This window comes from Procambarus clarkii, chromosome 14 (assembly GCF_040958095.1).
Source record: "Procambarus clarkii isolate CNS0578487 chromosome 14, FALCON_Pclarkii_2.0, whole genome shotgun sequence".
In the NCBI taxonomy this organism is placed as follows: Eukaryota; Metazoa; Arthropoda; class Malacostraca; order Decapoda; family Cambaridae; genus Procambarus; species Procambarus clarkii.
In genome coordinates this window covers 47,813,968-47,830,217 of record NC_091163.1, presented here as the reverse complement: position 1 = coordinate 47,830,217, position 16,250 = coordinate 47,813,968, and the positions used below count along the sequence as shown (strand labels likewise).

The following is a 16,250-nucleotide window of genomic DNA, read 5'->3' as shown; positions in this document are numbered from 1 at the left end:
GTGCAGTGTAACAGGCAATCGAAGGAACACATTAGGCAGTCCAACTTGGCCTGACCCCATACACAGCCCCAAGAGCAGAAACGAGAGCGCCCATGAAGCACAGAATCAACTCGACAGGCAAACGACAGGGGAGAGGTGGAACCAAAGAGCCAGAACCCAATCCTGCAAGCACAAGGAGGCGAGCACAAAACACCCTCGACACAGGAAAACGTACCACCGAACAGGCACCCCCACCGTTGCACTGCGGAACAAGGTGGAGGCGGGGCCCCGAACTCAAGCAAGGTTAGACAATTAGAGGAGAAGGGCAGGAGGAGTACAGGCAGGAGCCGCCTCGGAAGGGACAAGAGGCTACCCGCAGACACCCGTGAACCGAGGACGGAATCAGGTGGAGAGAACAAGAGCTGCCCAGTATGGGCTAATAGCCCTGCAGTAGGCACCTTGGGTGGTACGGTCCACGTTCTCAAGGACGTATGTACACCCATTCCTACTTCCAAAAACAAAAACAGAGTCAGGACGAAGGAGACGCCAAACCGCACCAACTCACCTGCAGAACATAGGCGCTGAAGGCCCATGACACAAGCTTTCGAGTCCGTAGCCGCCGGAGGCGGCCAGGGCGCCCATGCTGGAGAGGAGGGGAGTGGCAAAAGAGGCTCCCCACCCTAGAACGCAGGGAAAAATCACGTGACTTCCCCACAGAGGCACCCCAGAACACCCCCAAAGCAACGGGGAAAGGATTGGATTAAGAAAAGAGAGAGAGGCGAAGCCCCCCTGAGAGAAAATGGCAGCAGAACACGTGTGCACACTGCCCGGAACCAAAACTAACTCCCATTGCACATGCGCAGGACACGAAAAAAAAAAAAGTAGCCCAACAAGGCGAGAAGTAGCCCAACCAGTCGAGAAGTAGCCCAACCAGTCGAGAAGTAGCCCAACCGGCGACAAGCAGCCCAAACTGCAACAAGGAGCCCAAACTGCAACAAGGAGCCCAAAACGGCTACAAGGAGCCCAAAACGGCTACAAGGAGCCCAAAACGGCTACAAGGAGCCCAAAACGGCTACAAGGAGCCCAAAACGGCTACAAGGAGCCCAAAACGGCTACAAGGAGCCCAAAACGGCTACAAGGAGCCCAAAACGGCTACAAGGAGCCCAAAACGGCTACAAGGAGCCCAAAACGGCTACAAGGAGCCCAAAACGGCTACAAGGAGCCCAAACGGCTACAAGGAGCCCAAACGGCTACAAGGAGCCCAAACGGCTACAAGGAGCCCAAACGGCTACAAGGAGCCCAAATGGCTAGAAGGAGCCCAACCTATCCAGAACAGAACGAACCAGTATGGAGGCAAACTCCGGGACACTCAGGAGGCAAGCCGCAAAGGCCAACCGCACCGCAGACGAAGAGATGCGGTTAGCCGAAAACCTCCGGAAGACGGAACCGAAGAAACCACAGGGACACGGAACCGAACCCGGGGAGGAGCAGGACCCAAGCCCAAATCGTAAGCAGAGGGGGGAAAGAAAACCCCACTCCTCGCAACAGTAAGCCTCGCTCAGAAGGACGAAAATCCAGGCGGGGCGCAATGGAGCCCAAGGACCCCAAGGCCGCTCCTCCCCAACCCCAGGAGCCTCTACACCAGGCCCCGGGGCCAAGTCGACCTCCAAAGCCCCGGCCCCACAAGAAAAAGCCGGGGCAGCCGAGAGAGCTGGAAGAGAAGGGACCCACTGGTCAGACCCCGGAGCATCGCCGGAGGAACAGACTCGAATGCCTCTGCAGCTACCCCGGATGGGGCAACCCCCGAAACTGCCCAAGTCTCAGAACCTCTAACCCCCGCCCCGACCCCGAAGCCTGCAGATGCATATGGGCCGGAAGCAGGAGGGGGAAAAACAAGGGGGCCGTGGAAGAACCAAGGCCGAAGCGACCAAAACCCCCAAGTCTGGGTCCCTACACAAGCGGGGCAGCATCGGGGCGTCCGGGGAAGCGACAAACCTGAGCGCATTGCAACATCCTACCCAGCAACGCGCAAGCTGCCTGCACCCATGGGAATTCATCAGCAGACTGGGTGAATGGAGTCACAAACAAGCAAAAAAGCTCGCAGGACTCAGGGTCGAATGTGTTACCGACCCAACAATTCAGCATGACGGAGGCAAAAACAAGGAGATTCACCCTGAGACAAAGGGACAGAGCAACCCTCAACTCGCACAAAGCGAGAGGGGACGCAAGGGTCTCCACTATCGGACCCGAGAGCACCAGTGGGGTTTTCCAGGGCCCCTAGACTGGGTCTGCTAAGGGTTATCCCAGGCAGGGCACTGCTAACCGGTGCCCCAAACTACCAAGCAAACTGCTAAAGCTGAACCCTCGGGATGTGTCCACCCGTGAGGGCGAAGCAGGGGGTGCCACCACACAAACGAACCTAATATAAGGGGGGGGGGGAACACAAGGCAGACCCCCTACCAGGCAAAAACAAATATAAAAGAAAAACCACACAAGTGGACAACGTACCCAGAGGGAACAGAGCCGGCCGCTGTCATAGGTGAAAACTAGCTACGCAGTACCCTGCGCCCCACCAGTGCTATAACTACCACTTACCCCAAGGTAAACAAGGGAGTAAAACCCCCAAACCCTCGGGGCGGCCAAACGCCAAGCAGCGAAAAGCCAACAGTGGTAGACCCAAGGTGACTTGTGGAAGGCAACCCCAAGCCCCAAGGGTGGTACTTACAGGGCACTCAGGGAGGGTGACCCTAAGCACATGCAGCCCGAGTACCTGAGAATACTACTCCCAGCTCACACGACCACCGTAAGAGCAGCACTGAAAACAAGTCACAGCACTGAGACAAGACTGGAGCTGGAGCCACACGACCGTGCATTATCCCATCAGCCGAGGAACTGGGGCGGGGATCGCCGGCGCGGGGGTCTGGGACTCCCCTTCCCCCTCCCGAGGAGGGGGGAGCTGTGCAGACATGCGGCACGGCTCGTGTGACGTTATGCTTGTTAGTTTGTTTTCCGGGGGGAGTTCTGTCCACTCGTTTGTCGATTTTTGTTGTTAACCAGAATAGGGGTTTGTTTTGTGGCGCTTACCTTTCTGGGTGCCTGTCCCGGTCGATGGCAGATATAGAATGCTCCAAATCACATGTGCATTTCTATGGGCCATTGCTCCCCGTGCCTCTCTGAGGGGGCCAGGTTCTGGCTCGTGATCCCCGGTAGGCCTAGAACTCCACCCACATCGACTGATGCAAAATAGTTAGGGTATCCATATCAGCCATGAATAGCTCCGGGGAGCCGTAGGGGCTCCCGCCAGAAAATGAGTCTGCCCACGGCTGTGGGGCATGCTGGGAATATTTTTCAAACTGGTGGATGCTCATTGGAAGCCTCAGGCCTCCATCTTGTACCCAAGTTTTGAATCCTACAATATATCTACGAGTGCATTAAGGGGTTATGCGCACCCCCGATTGAGTGCATTAAGGCACTATGTGCAGTTCAGAGGGTTAATACCCTCAACATAACTAGTTAATATCACCATGATTAATACATTCACCATCACTGGGTGATAACAATAATACACTCACCATCACAGGGTAATGACAACACCATGATTAATACATTCACCATCACTGGTTAATGACAACACCATGATTAATACACTCGCCATCACTGGTTAATGACAACACCATGATTAATACATTCACCATCACTGGTTAATGACAACACCATGATTAATACATTCACCATCACTGGGTGATGACAATATGACTAATACACTCGCCATCACTGGTTAATGACAACACTATGATTAATACATTCACCATCACTGGGTGATAACAATAATACACTCACCATCACTGGGTGATGACAATAATACACTCACCATCACTGGGTGATAATAATACACTCACCATCACTGGGTAATGACACCATGATTAATACACTCACCATCACTGGTTAATGACAATATGATTAATACACTCACCATCACTGGTTAATGACAATATGATTAATACACTCACCATTACTGGTTAATGACAACACCATGATTAATACATTCACCATTACTGGTTAATGACATCAAGATTAATACTCACCATCATTAGTTAATAACATTATAATAAATACACTCACCATCACTAGTTATTGAAAACATAATAAATACAGTCATTATCACTAGTTACTGTAAACATCATGATTAATATGCTCACCATAACTGGTTAATGACATCAACATGACACACACACTCACCTCTTGTACAGTAAGAATAAAATTGTTCTTACCATCATTAATGGGCAGAAGTTGTGTTTGCTATCGTCCTTGGTAGCCGAGCAGAGACTGGAAGCCGTATTACCTATTAGGGGAAATAAAACATTTAAGGTTTCTATAACTAAATTTTCCCATCAAAACATAATAAATGTTTAGAAAAATGTAATAATTTTGTTTATGTATTATGGTAAGAGCAGGTTCTATATTGGTACGGAGTACCAGAAGCATCAAGAGTAAGTATGGGCCAATAGGCCCTTTGCAGTTACTTCCATTCTTCCCTCGCATTTATCCAATTAATACCCAATGTTCCGTGTTCTGTCTTGTGTTGGTCAAAAGTTTGTTCACCCTCATACAAAACTGTTGCAACATATCACCTCACCCAAATGTGAGTATATAAGACAAGCTGTTTAATTAGGCCTGTATTATGTTTCAGATCCTCATTTTTACCGTACCCGAGTACCTGAAATTTATCATTGTTAAACATCATGTTATTTTCTGCTGCTCAATCGAAAACTTTGTTGACATCTGCTTGTAGTTTTTCAATGTCTTCAGCAGAGGTAATTTTCATGCTGATTTTTGTGTCATCTGCAAAGGACGACACGAAGCTGTGACGTGTATTTTTGTCTATATCAGATATGAGAATAAGGAACAGTAGCAGTGCAAGGACTGTACCTTGAGGTACAGAGCTTTTAACATCGCTTGGACTCGATTTTATCTGATTGACTGTTACTCTTTGTGTTCTGTTCGACAGGAAATTGAGTATCCAGCATCCTACTTTTCCAGTTATTCTCATTGATCAGAGACTTCTTTTAACAATATAAGAAGAGAAAATAATTGTTCGGAAAGAATTTATTTTCTGTGCACCAAGGGGTTGTCATATTTTAATGCAGAACAGTACAGTGGTTAAACAAAACATGCTGTTCGATTAGACCATTTCAGCAGCCCATTATCCATTTCAGTAATTTTCCTTGTATTCCCAGCTCAGCAAGCTGTTCTAGCATGATTTCCCTGTTTGCTGTATCAAAAGCTGCTGCTAGGTTGATGAAGACGGCTTGAGGGGAAGCTTCAATATGAGCGAAGTAGTCAGGAAAACACTGTTGTGTACTGAGCCTCAGGCATAAATCCAAACAGTTGGGGAGACAGGTGCCCCTGTATACGATACGTGAGTCGGTTAAGGACAATGTGTTCAAGCACTTTACAAACGCATGATGTTAGAGATATGGGCCTATAATTATCTGAGTGTGGTTTGGGGATATGAACAATAACACCCTTTGTCCAAGCATCAGGTAATACTCATTCACTTAACCCTTAAGCTGCAAAACACGTCATATGACTTTTGAGTAACTTACGCAAAAGTGCGCATCACGTCACATGACATAATGAAGTATCGCGCAAGATTTGAATAGCCAGTGGGGGGTAGTGGGGGCTCCCCATACGCTGCCTAGGGGCTATAGTAAACAGCCGCCATTTTGAAAAAATCCAGCTCCGCCACCAACGTGTGGAAAGCCTCAGTTACCCCAGCAGTCACTATGGCGAGCGCACAGCCAAACGCCTCCCGGGCACACACCACTCAATCACTTACTCAAGAGTTAAGTGAATTATAACTAGTGAATTATTTTCTGATGGTGAGGAATGTGATATTGATAACTCTGACATTGATAAGCACTACACACAATTGACTGATGATAGTAGCACAGAGAGTGAATTTGAGACACAGCCTCCTCCCATGGCGGGGCCTACACGCTCACCAGTGCCTCCTCGCCCAGTGTCTACTCCAATTCGTGCACGACCACACAGTTCTTGTACTTATTTAGAGTATGAGAATATTTTGGGCGACGAGTCAGAAGAAGGTAACTCTTTTTCTGCTTTTAATGAGGTGGATTCAGAACATAGTGTTACCATGCCTGTCGCTAGTGCCAGTGGTGTTACCAAGCGAGATTTTGTCGTGTCAGCAGCGTCTCGCCCAGCCAAGCGCCGCCGCAGGGCACCACATGAGGAACCAAGACCCTCATGTTCACGTGATATTACCTCATGTTCGCGTCGCACCCGTACTTTGTGTAGACGGGCTTCAGCTCCTGGTACATGGTGTGCAACGATTCCTCGCCGTAGTGCCGGTGTTTTGTCTCGCCCGGACACCAGGTGTACTTGTGTGGAGTGATGGTATTACAAACCTTTTCCCTGATACTGGTGAGGATATATGTGAAATAGACTATTTTACAGCATTTAATGATGAGACACTCATGGAATATATTGTACACCAAACGAACCTTCATGCAGCTTATCTCATTGGAAAAAATATAACAGAATTTTCACGATTACAGCATTGGAAAAACACCACTGTAGGTGAAATGTATTTATTTTTGGCACTATGTATGTTGATGAAACATTGTGTAAAACATATTATCTCAGATTATTGGAGCAAAGACCAGACTGTTCCAACACCTTAGTTCGGGAAATATATGTCCCAAAACAGGTTTCAGATACTCCTCAGGTGTCTTCATCTTGCAAGTAATGAAGACCGGACAGAGATTGATAGACTTTGGAGAGTCAGGCATATTATGAATGAAGTGATTGGAAAGTACAGATATTTCAACGTACCAGCACAGAAGCTGGTGATTGACGAATCCCTTGTGCTTTTCAAAGGATGTGTTGGGTTCAAGCAGTATATTCCCTCCAAACACAACAGATTTGGATTGAAATTCGTTGTTCTTTGTGACTGTGAAACAGGATACGTGTTACACATGATTCTGTATTCTATTAGCAATGTAGACATTCCCGGTAATGACCAACATGGTTTCTCAGGTAGTGTGGTAAAGTCACTGATGGCACCATGGATGAACAAGGGCCACATTTTATACACAGATAACTACTATACAAGTCCCTTGCTAGCTAGGTTCTTGATTGAAAATAGAACTGGAGTGTGTGGCACAGTAAAGCCAAGAAGACGAGAAATGCCAATGTTTGACAATAATCTTGAAGTTGGTGACTGCAAGCTAAGAAAAAGTGATCAAATACTCTCAGTTAGGTGGAAAGACGAGAGAAGTGAACTTGCTGACAACCGTTCATGATGGTACAATGGTGAACAGTGGCAAGGTGAACCGAGTAACAAAACAACCAGTATATAAGCCAGATTGTCTTCTTGACTATAATATCAACATGCGTTTGGTTGATAAACGTGACATGATGGTGGGTGCTGTCGAGTGTGTTAGGAAAACATTGAAGTTGACGAAAAAAATGTTTTTCCATCTGGTTGACGTAAGCATGCTGAACAGCTACAATATGTATCTGGTGAAAACTGGACGTAAACCAAGTTCCCGTTTGTTTCGTTTTCCACTTGTGACAAAGTTACTAACAAAGTTTGGCAAAGAAATTCCTGGCATACAAAGACCCCATCATGAACCCAGTGTTGCAACATGCTGCTACACCCAGGCTTACTTACACGGAGGCCTTTCAAGCACACAGACTAAAACATTTGTCACCAGCTGGAAAGCGTGCAATAGGCCAACGTGATTGCATAGTTTGTAGAACAAAAAAAAAAAAAAGAGAGACCACAGAAACGTAAACTAGTGCAAATATGGTGTGAAGTGTGTGCAGTCCCGTTGTGCGCTGTCAACTGCTTCAACGACTACCACTATCTCCAAGACTTCTAAATGTGCAATGATGTTGCAAAAACCTGTAAATAGTGAGTGGATGTGTGTAAATATAATAATGAAAAATGTGAATACATACATGGCGTAATTGAAAACATTTGTGTGTGCATTATTGTGACACTATTAATCAGGTGTATACTTAATGTATGCAAGTTGCATTATAATTCAACATCAAGTAATATTATATGCAACACAATAAGTGAAAAAGTAGAGTTGAGTATAGTCTTTACTTAGCCAGGTCTCTGTTAAAATAATAAATGATAGTTTAGTACATAATGCTGTGAGTAGTGCATTTATATCATCAAATTTTTTACCAAGTGATCTGACATTTTGGTTGAAAACTGATAGGCAAGTGTTATTTTGGAGTTTTTGTTTTGTGCAAAGTTTGGTGTGTAATAGGTGCAGTAGTGATGATCAATATGGTGGTTATTGTAGATGTGTGAGAGCAGATTTAGTTGAGGATCAATATCAGCTTGCATGTAGATGCAATGGAGTCAAGATACAATAAGGCAAGCAATTACACAACACTAAAATACTATATCTGCTGTAAATATCAAATAACTATAACAAAAACACACACAAAAAAGTCAAATAAAGATCACTGTAGTTAGACAAGAAGGATACACAAGTAAAAACAAAAATCAATAAAGATTGACAAGAATAATGTTCAATAACAATATGGAATTAATGAAGACAAAAAAATTACAAGGTTAATCTTAATTAATTAATACTGACTTAAATAATCATAAAGTAATATAATCTTAATGATAATTAACTATAATTAGCTTAGTTATGATCCTATAATTAATATATACTTAAGAAAAATATGAACTCAATTAATTAAATCCAATAAGTGAACAATATAAATCAAAATACCATTAAATTTAAAGATAACAGAGTAAGATAATACATTTGAGTAAGATTTTACTAAGATGCTGAGGTAGATGCTTACATAAGTACATGGAGACTTTACTGAGATGTTAGGAACTTTTATGGATGAGAGAGCATTATTTAACCAATAGAGTGAAAGACAGCACCTTGGACAAGGTTAGGCCAGGTTAGGCTCAGACACTCATGAGATATTTTCAGTATTGGCATTGGAAAGATTCTGGTTTTCAGATATGCCACAGTCATTAAAGGTCAGTAGTTGTTGGTCACACTTTATTTCCTATCTTCTTCCTGCTCTTTCCTTCTTTACAATGATCGTTCCATTCCTAGTGTAGCACTGCTTAATAACATCTGGGTTTTGTTGGCGAATTCTCACCTTGTAGTTCCTCTGGTAGATCCGCAGAGCTAATGATCAGAGAGTTGTGAAGTTGTTATTGTTCTAAGGCGTCTTCAGAGGCCGCCTGGTGCATCTGGAGATGTATTTGTTTTTCCAGCTTTTGAAGGATGTCGCTTTGTCCTGGTTGCATTTCTCTGGTCATCTTGTTTATTTGCTCCATTGTGTCCCTTGTTACAACTTGTAAGCTGTGAATTGCTTGATTGTTGGTCGTCGAAGATTAAAGGAGGCGAACATAGTTTGTTGTTGATGGGAGACCGTGGCTTGCAGAGCCTCAATTGCTTCCAATTGCTGGAGCACTAGATTGTGTAGTTTCTTCAGCCATTTGTTGTCCCGCAATGGTTTGAAATTTATACAGGGAGGCATAGATTGAGTGAATTCCACAGCTTGAGTTTTGAGTTGAGTCGTTGGCAGCGGCTGGGAGAGAGGGTTGGTAACGCCAGGTGCTGTGTTTACCAACACTGGCGATGATCTCAGTGTTGCCGTTGTTTCATTTGGGTCTCTTGGTAACAAGTTGAATGGGCGAGAGGCACCTCTACCTTGCTTGCTGCCAAGTTTGGACATGTTTACGGTGGTACAGTAGATATTTGGTAATGTTTACAGAGGTAGATACGTGGAGATTGGTAGTGGAGGTGGGTTAAGCATATAGTGTACGCCTGGCAGCAGGGTCATAAATAAACATGAACAATGAAAATTTGTTATTTATGGTTGATTACTGTTGAAGTTTCCTGTGAGTTATGGCATATTAAGTCTCCATGCACTTATCTCTTGCTAGACAGCAGTTAGGCAATGTAGTGTTGGGTGGAGACAAAATTAACCCTAATTTTCTGCCACAGTGTCAGTGTCTCCTGCCTGCATTCCCACATAGTTATCTGGAAGAGGAAAGAATACAACCCTCTTCCCCACCCTTTCTGTTGAAGGAATAGAGGTATGAAGAAACCCCAGAACTGGTTGATACCTGTTGGTTGATATTTGGTTGATGGGGTTCTGGGAGTTCTTCTACTCCCTAAGCCCGGCCCGAGGCCTGGCTTGACTTGTGAGAGTTTGATCCACTAGGCTGTTGCTTGCAGCAGGCCCACATATCCACCACAGCCCGGATGGTCCAGCACTCCTTAGAGAAAATGATCTAGTTTTCTCTTGAAGGTGTCCACGGTTGTTCCGGCAATATTTCTAATGCTCGCTGGGAGGATGTTGAACAACCGTGGACCTTTGATGTTTATACAGTGTTCTCTGATTGTGCCTATGGCACCCCTGCTCTTCATTGGTTCTATTCTGCATTTTCTTCCAAAATGAAGAATCTTCATTTTGAATCAAAATTAAAATCTTCCAAAAAAACTGAAGACAAAACTCACGAGAAAAACACAGAAACCACAATGGTGCCCCCAGCACCAGGCCAGGCACCACGATAGGACCCCAGCACTGGGCCAGGCACCACGATGGGACCCCAGCACCGGGATGGGACCCCAGCACCGGGCCAGGCACCATGATAGGACCCCAACACCGGGCCAGGCACCATGATGGGACCCCAGCACTGGGCCAGGCACCACGATGGGACCCCAACACCGGGCCAGTCACCATTATGGGACCCCAGCACTGGGCCAGGCACCACGATGGGACCCCAACACCGGGCCAGGCACCATGATGGGACCCCAGCACTGGGCCAGGCACCACGATGGGACCTCAACACCGGGCCAGGCACCATGATGGGACCCCAGCACTGGGCCAGACATCTGAGCCAGGCCATCCACCCAAAATGGGATGAGACACAAACTCCAGAAACCTGCTGTGAGCCATACCCAATTGTCTGAGTGTCAAACAAGAAAGCCCCTGAACCCCAGGATGCACTACACAAAATATCTTTGGATGGTTGCCAGTATATGGATAGTCACCAGTAACTGGACAATTGCCAGTGACCAGTCACCAATGTCTGGTTATCTGGATGGTCACCAATATCTGGATGGTCACCAATATCTGGATGGTCACCAATATCTAGAGGGTCACCAGTATCTGGATGGTCACCAGTATCTGGATGGTCACCAATATCTGGATGGTCACCAATATCTGGATGGTCACCAATATCTAGAGGGTCACCAGTACCTGGATGGTCACCAGTATCTGGATGGTCACCAATATCTGGATGGTCACCAATATCTGGATGGTCACCAGTACCTGGATGGTCACCAATATCTGGATGGTCACCAATATCTGGATGGTCACCATTATCTGGATGGTCACCAATATCTGGATGGTCACCAGTATCTGGATGGTCACCAGTATCTGGATGGTCACCAATATCTGGATGGTCACCAATATCTGGATGGTCACCAGTACCTGGATGGTCACCAATATCTGGATGGTCACCAATATCTGGATGGTCACCAATATCTGGATAGTCACCAATATCTGGATGGTCACCAGTATCTGGATGGTCACCAGTATCTGGATGGTCACCAATATCTGGATGGTCACCAATATCTGGATGGTCACCAATATCTAGATGGTCACCAATATCTGGATGGTCACCAATATCTGGATGGTCACCAATATCTGGATGGTCACCAGTACCTGGATGGTCACCAATATCTGGATGGTCACCAGTACCTGGATGGTCACCAGTATCTGGATGGTCACCAGTACCTGGATGGTCACCAATATCTGGATGGTCACCAGTATCTGGATGGTCACCAGTATCTGGATGGTCACCAATATCTGGATGGTCACCAGTATCTGGATGGTCACCAGTATCTGGATGGTCACCAATATCTGGATGGTCACCAGTATCTGGATGGTCACCAGTACCTGGATGGTCACCAATATCTGGATGGTCACCAATATCTGGATGGTCACCAGTATCTGGATGGTCACCAATATCTGGATGGTCACCAGTATCTGGATGGTCACCAGTATCTGGATGGTCACCAGTACCTGGATGGTCACCAATATCTGGATGGTCACCAGTATCTGGATGGTCACCAATATCTGGATGGTCACCAATATCTGGATGGTCACCAGTATCTGGATGGTCACCAATATCTGGATGGTCACCAGTATCTGGATGGTCACCAGTATCTGGATGGTCACCAATATCTGGATGGTCACCAGTATCTGGATGGTCACCAGTACCTGGATGGTCACCAATATCTGGATGGTCACCAGTACCTGGATGGTCACCAATATCTGGATGGTCACCAGTACCTGGATGGTCACCATTATATTAGATATTAGGTCACTGCACATCCTCTCTTGTGTACTCTATATATTTAAAACTCTGAATTGTAATGTCAATCCTGACCTTCAACGCTTCCTAGAAGGTTGTAACAGAACTCATGGGCACCACACCAGAAACAAATACCTATTTGATATTCCAAGAGTAAGACTTAATCAAACTAGGAATGCTCTACAAATCAAGGGACCCAGAACGTGGAATGACCTTCCCAATCATGTCGAAGATTGTACCTCTCTCAACCAGTTTAAGATGAAAACTAAGTACTACCTAATTAACTCCATGTAACCTACCTTACTTCTAAATGTCAACCCATGTCTTACTATTTAAAAAAAAAAATGCTGTTTGTTGATCAACTTGTATATTGGCTATTTTCTACCATGTTCCCCTCTTTTTTATCTTTTTTATTTTTTTTTCTTTCAATGCAATTTATACTTTAAGCTCAATTACTATTAAGTTTTAGTCTAAGTGGTTTTCCCCACCTCACCTTGCCTGAAACACTATACGTACTAGTGGCTTTAGGTATTGTATGTACTACCTCTATCTTTATATCAAACACAATGTTTGTACTGTAACTCTGCAACTATGTATGTACTTTCCTAAATAAATTATTATTATTATCTAGAGGGTCACCAGTATCTACAGGGTCACAGTATCTAGAGGGTCACAGTATCTAGAGGGTCACAGTATCTAGAGGGTCACCAATATCTAGAGGGTCGTCAGTATCTAGAGGGTCACCATTATCTAGAGGGTCACCAGTATCTAGAGGGTCACAGTATCTAGAGGGTCACAGTATCTAGAGGGTCACAGTATCTAGAGGGTCACAGTATCTAGAGGGTCACAGTATCTAGAGGGTCACAGTATCTTGAGGGTCACCAATATCTAGAGGGTCACAGTATCTAGAGGGTCACAGTATCTAGAGGGTCACCAATATCTAGAGGGTCACAGTATCTAGAGGGGTCGTCAGTATCTAGAGGGTCACCATTATCTAGAGGGTCACCAGTATCTAGAGGGTCACAGTATCTAGAGGGTCACAGTATCTAGAGGGTCACAGTATCTAGAGGGTCACAGTATCTAGAGGGTCATCAGTATCTAGAGGGTCACAGTATCTAGAGGGTCACCATTATCTAGAGGGTCACCAGTATCTAGAGGGTCACAGTATCTAGAGGGTCACAGTATCTAGAGGGTCACAGTATCTAGAGGGTCACAGTATCTAGAGGGTCACAGTATCTAGAGGGGTCGTCAGTATCTGGACAGTTACCAGAAACTGAACAGTTGCCAGTAACTGAACAGTTGCCAGTATTTGAAAGATTGCCACAATTTGGACAATCACCAGTCAATTGTCACCAGACAATTACCATATCTGAACAGGTCCCAGTATCCGGACAGTTGCCATATCTGGACAGGTGCTAGCATCTGAAAAGTTACCATTATCTGGACAGTCACCAGTAACCAGACAGTTTCCAGTAACTGGATGGTTGCCACTATCAGGACGGTTACCAGTAACTGGATGATCACCAATATCCAGGTGGTTTCTAGTACCTGAATGGCCACCAATATCCAGGTGGTTTCTAGTACCTGAATGGTCACCAATATCCAGGTGGTTTCCAGTACCTGAATGGCCACCAATATCCAGATGGTTTCCAGTACCTGAATGGTCACCAATATCCAGATGGTTTCCAGTACCTGAATGGTCACCAATATCCAGATGGTTTCCAGTACCTGAATGGTCACCCATATCCAGATGGTTTCCAGTACCTGAATGGTCACCAATATCCAGATGGTTTCCAGTACCTGAATGGTCACCAATATCCAGATGGTTTCCAGTACCTGAATGGCCACCAATATCCAGATGGTTTCCAGTACCTGAATGGTCACCAATATCCAGATGGTTTCCAGTACCTGAATGGCAACCAATATCCAGACAGTTACCACTACCCAGCCACCAGCATCCGGACGGTCGCCAATATTTGGATGGTCACCAATATCTGGAAGGTCATCAGTATTTGGACATTTGTCTGTATCTTTCTCGGTTAACCAGCAGAGGCAGTACCCTCACTTTCCAGGTCGATGATTAGATCAGTATAGTCCAAACACTAACAATTCGATAAGTCAATGTCCAAGCCCCAGCAATTCCATAGGCCTATGTCCATACGCCAACATTTGCATAGGCCTATGTATGACAATGGTGGAGCATACAGCACTCAAGTACTTATGGTGGATGATGAGAGTGCGAGGAACAAGGACCTAGATTCACGAAGCTCCATGTATTTCTTCGTCAGTAGGTTTGCTACGAAGGTTCCCAAGTGCCGGCTAAGAACACGCCAAAGGGCGATTCAGAGAAGTAAACTTATGAAGATTTCTAAGCAGTTCACTTAGGTCTCGCTAGATGTCACTACGCTTTTAGTTTGACCAATCAGAGAGAAGGTAACATTTTTCATCTTACAGCTGTAGTCAATCACGACGCTGCCATATCAGAGCTTATCCGTGACCACTTGCAACATATTTACGTCAAATTTTCTTATAAAATTAGTATATTTCGAAGTAAAACAATGTTTTTTTCAACTTGTACAGTCAGCACCGACATTGTAGTATACAAATATGTTACATTTTTTGTTTACCTACGTAATTCTAAGAGATAGTGTATAGCTCCCCTTCTCGCTCCCAAGACTTGAGAAGCGATGGTATCTATTTACGTATATATTTACCTAAATTTACCCAAGGGCCACAATCTATCTAGTGGCCTCGACGAGGATAAAAAGCCGGGGGCTTGTTAAGTCTCGCTAATTGTCCTAATGATATTTTCTAGCTGGATTTTGGCAGGTACGGCTTCAGTGGGTAGGCAGTTCCATGGGTTTTAACCATCTGGGTAAAAAAAAAAAATCTGTTTTCAGTCTTACTTGGGAGGACATACTTTCCAACACTATATCTGTGATTGCCCTGTTACAGTATCAGTGACTTCATACCAGATGATATGAGGCACTTTGAGCTCTGTAATTACTTCATACACTCAGGAATATTGGAAGATATTCTTGTGCTGTACCCAGATTTTGTCAGTGGGAGCTAATAGATCAGCCTTAAGTATTTTGTTTTCTCCTGATTCCATGTATGACTGGCCGTCCTGTGAGGTGAGGATGTTGGATGAGCTTGTAGCTGGTTTTTTATCTAGACTATTTATTTATTATTATTAATTATTATTTATTAATATATATATACAAAAAGGTACATTGGGATTATGAGGATACATAGCATAGTGATTACATTCTTGTAAAGCCACTAGTACGTGCAGCGTTTCGGGCAGGTCCTTAAGCTAACAGAAAATTTTAAGTAGTAAATACTAGCAAAATTTATAAAAATGATAACAGGTAATGTACATGGTAAGAAAACAAAGAAAAAAAGATGAGAGAAATTAGAAGGTATATTAAAGCACATAGGTAGCTCAGATTGATTGCATTGACAGCTTGAATGATAGTTTAACAAAAATTACAAGGCACAATACACCATATTGCTAGCACTGAAAAGAAGACAGCAATGATCACAAAGGTAAAATTGTTTGGATTAAGTACATAAAGATTGGGAGATTGGGTAACGATAGATACAGACCAAATTTAAAGCACAGTGTAGGAAACTATGAAGATGAAATTAGGTACTTTTTGGTTTGGTTTTTGAATGAGGCAAAAGTCTGACAGCTTTTCAATTCATTAGGGAGTGAGTTCCATAGACTAGGTCCCTTTATTTGCATAAGTGTGCTTACACAGATTAGGTTTGACTCTGGGGATATCAAGGAGATATTTATTTCTGGTGTGGTGATAATGGGTCCTATTACATCTGTCCAGGGAGAGTTTCAGAGAATGGACTA

General features: G+C 44.6%; 1 protein-coding gene across 1 annotated transcript in view; it reads right to left on the bottom strand.

Moving 5' to 3' along the window:
* The window catches only part of LOC138364635 (uncharacterized), a 348,932-nt gene that overhangs the window by 330,115 nt on the left and 2,567 nt on the right, over positions 1 to 16,250 (bottom strand). The window contains exon 2 of the mRNA XM_069324594.1: positions 4,251 to 4,321. Within this exon, the coding sequence (XP_069180695.1) occupies positions 4,251 to 4,256 (6 nt within the window). The 5' untranslated portion in view covers positions 4,257 to 4,321. The remainder of the gene's footprint in view (positions 1 to 4,250; positions 4,322 to 16,250) is intronic.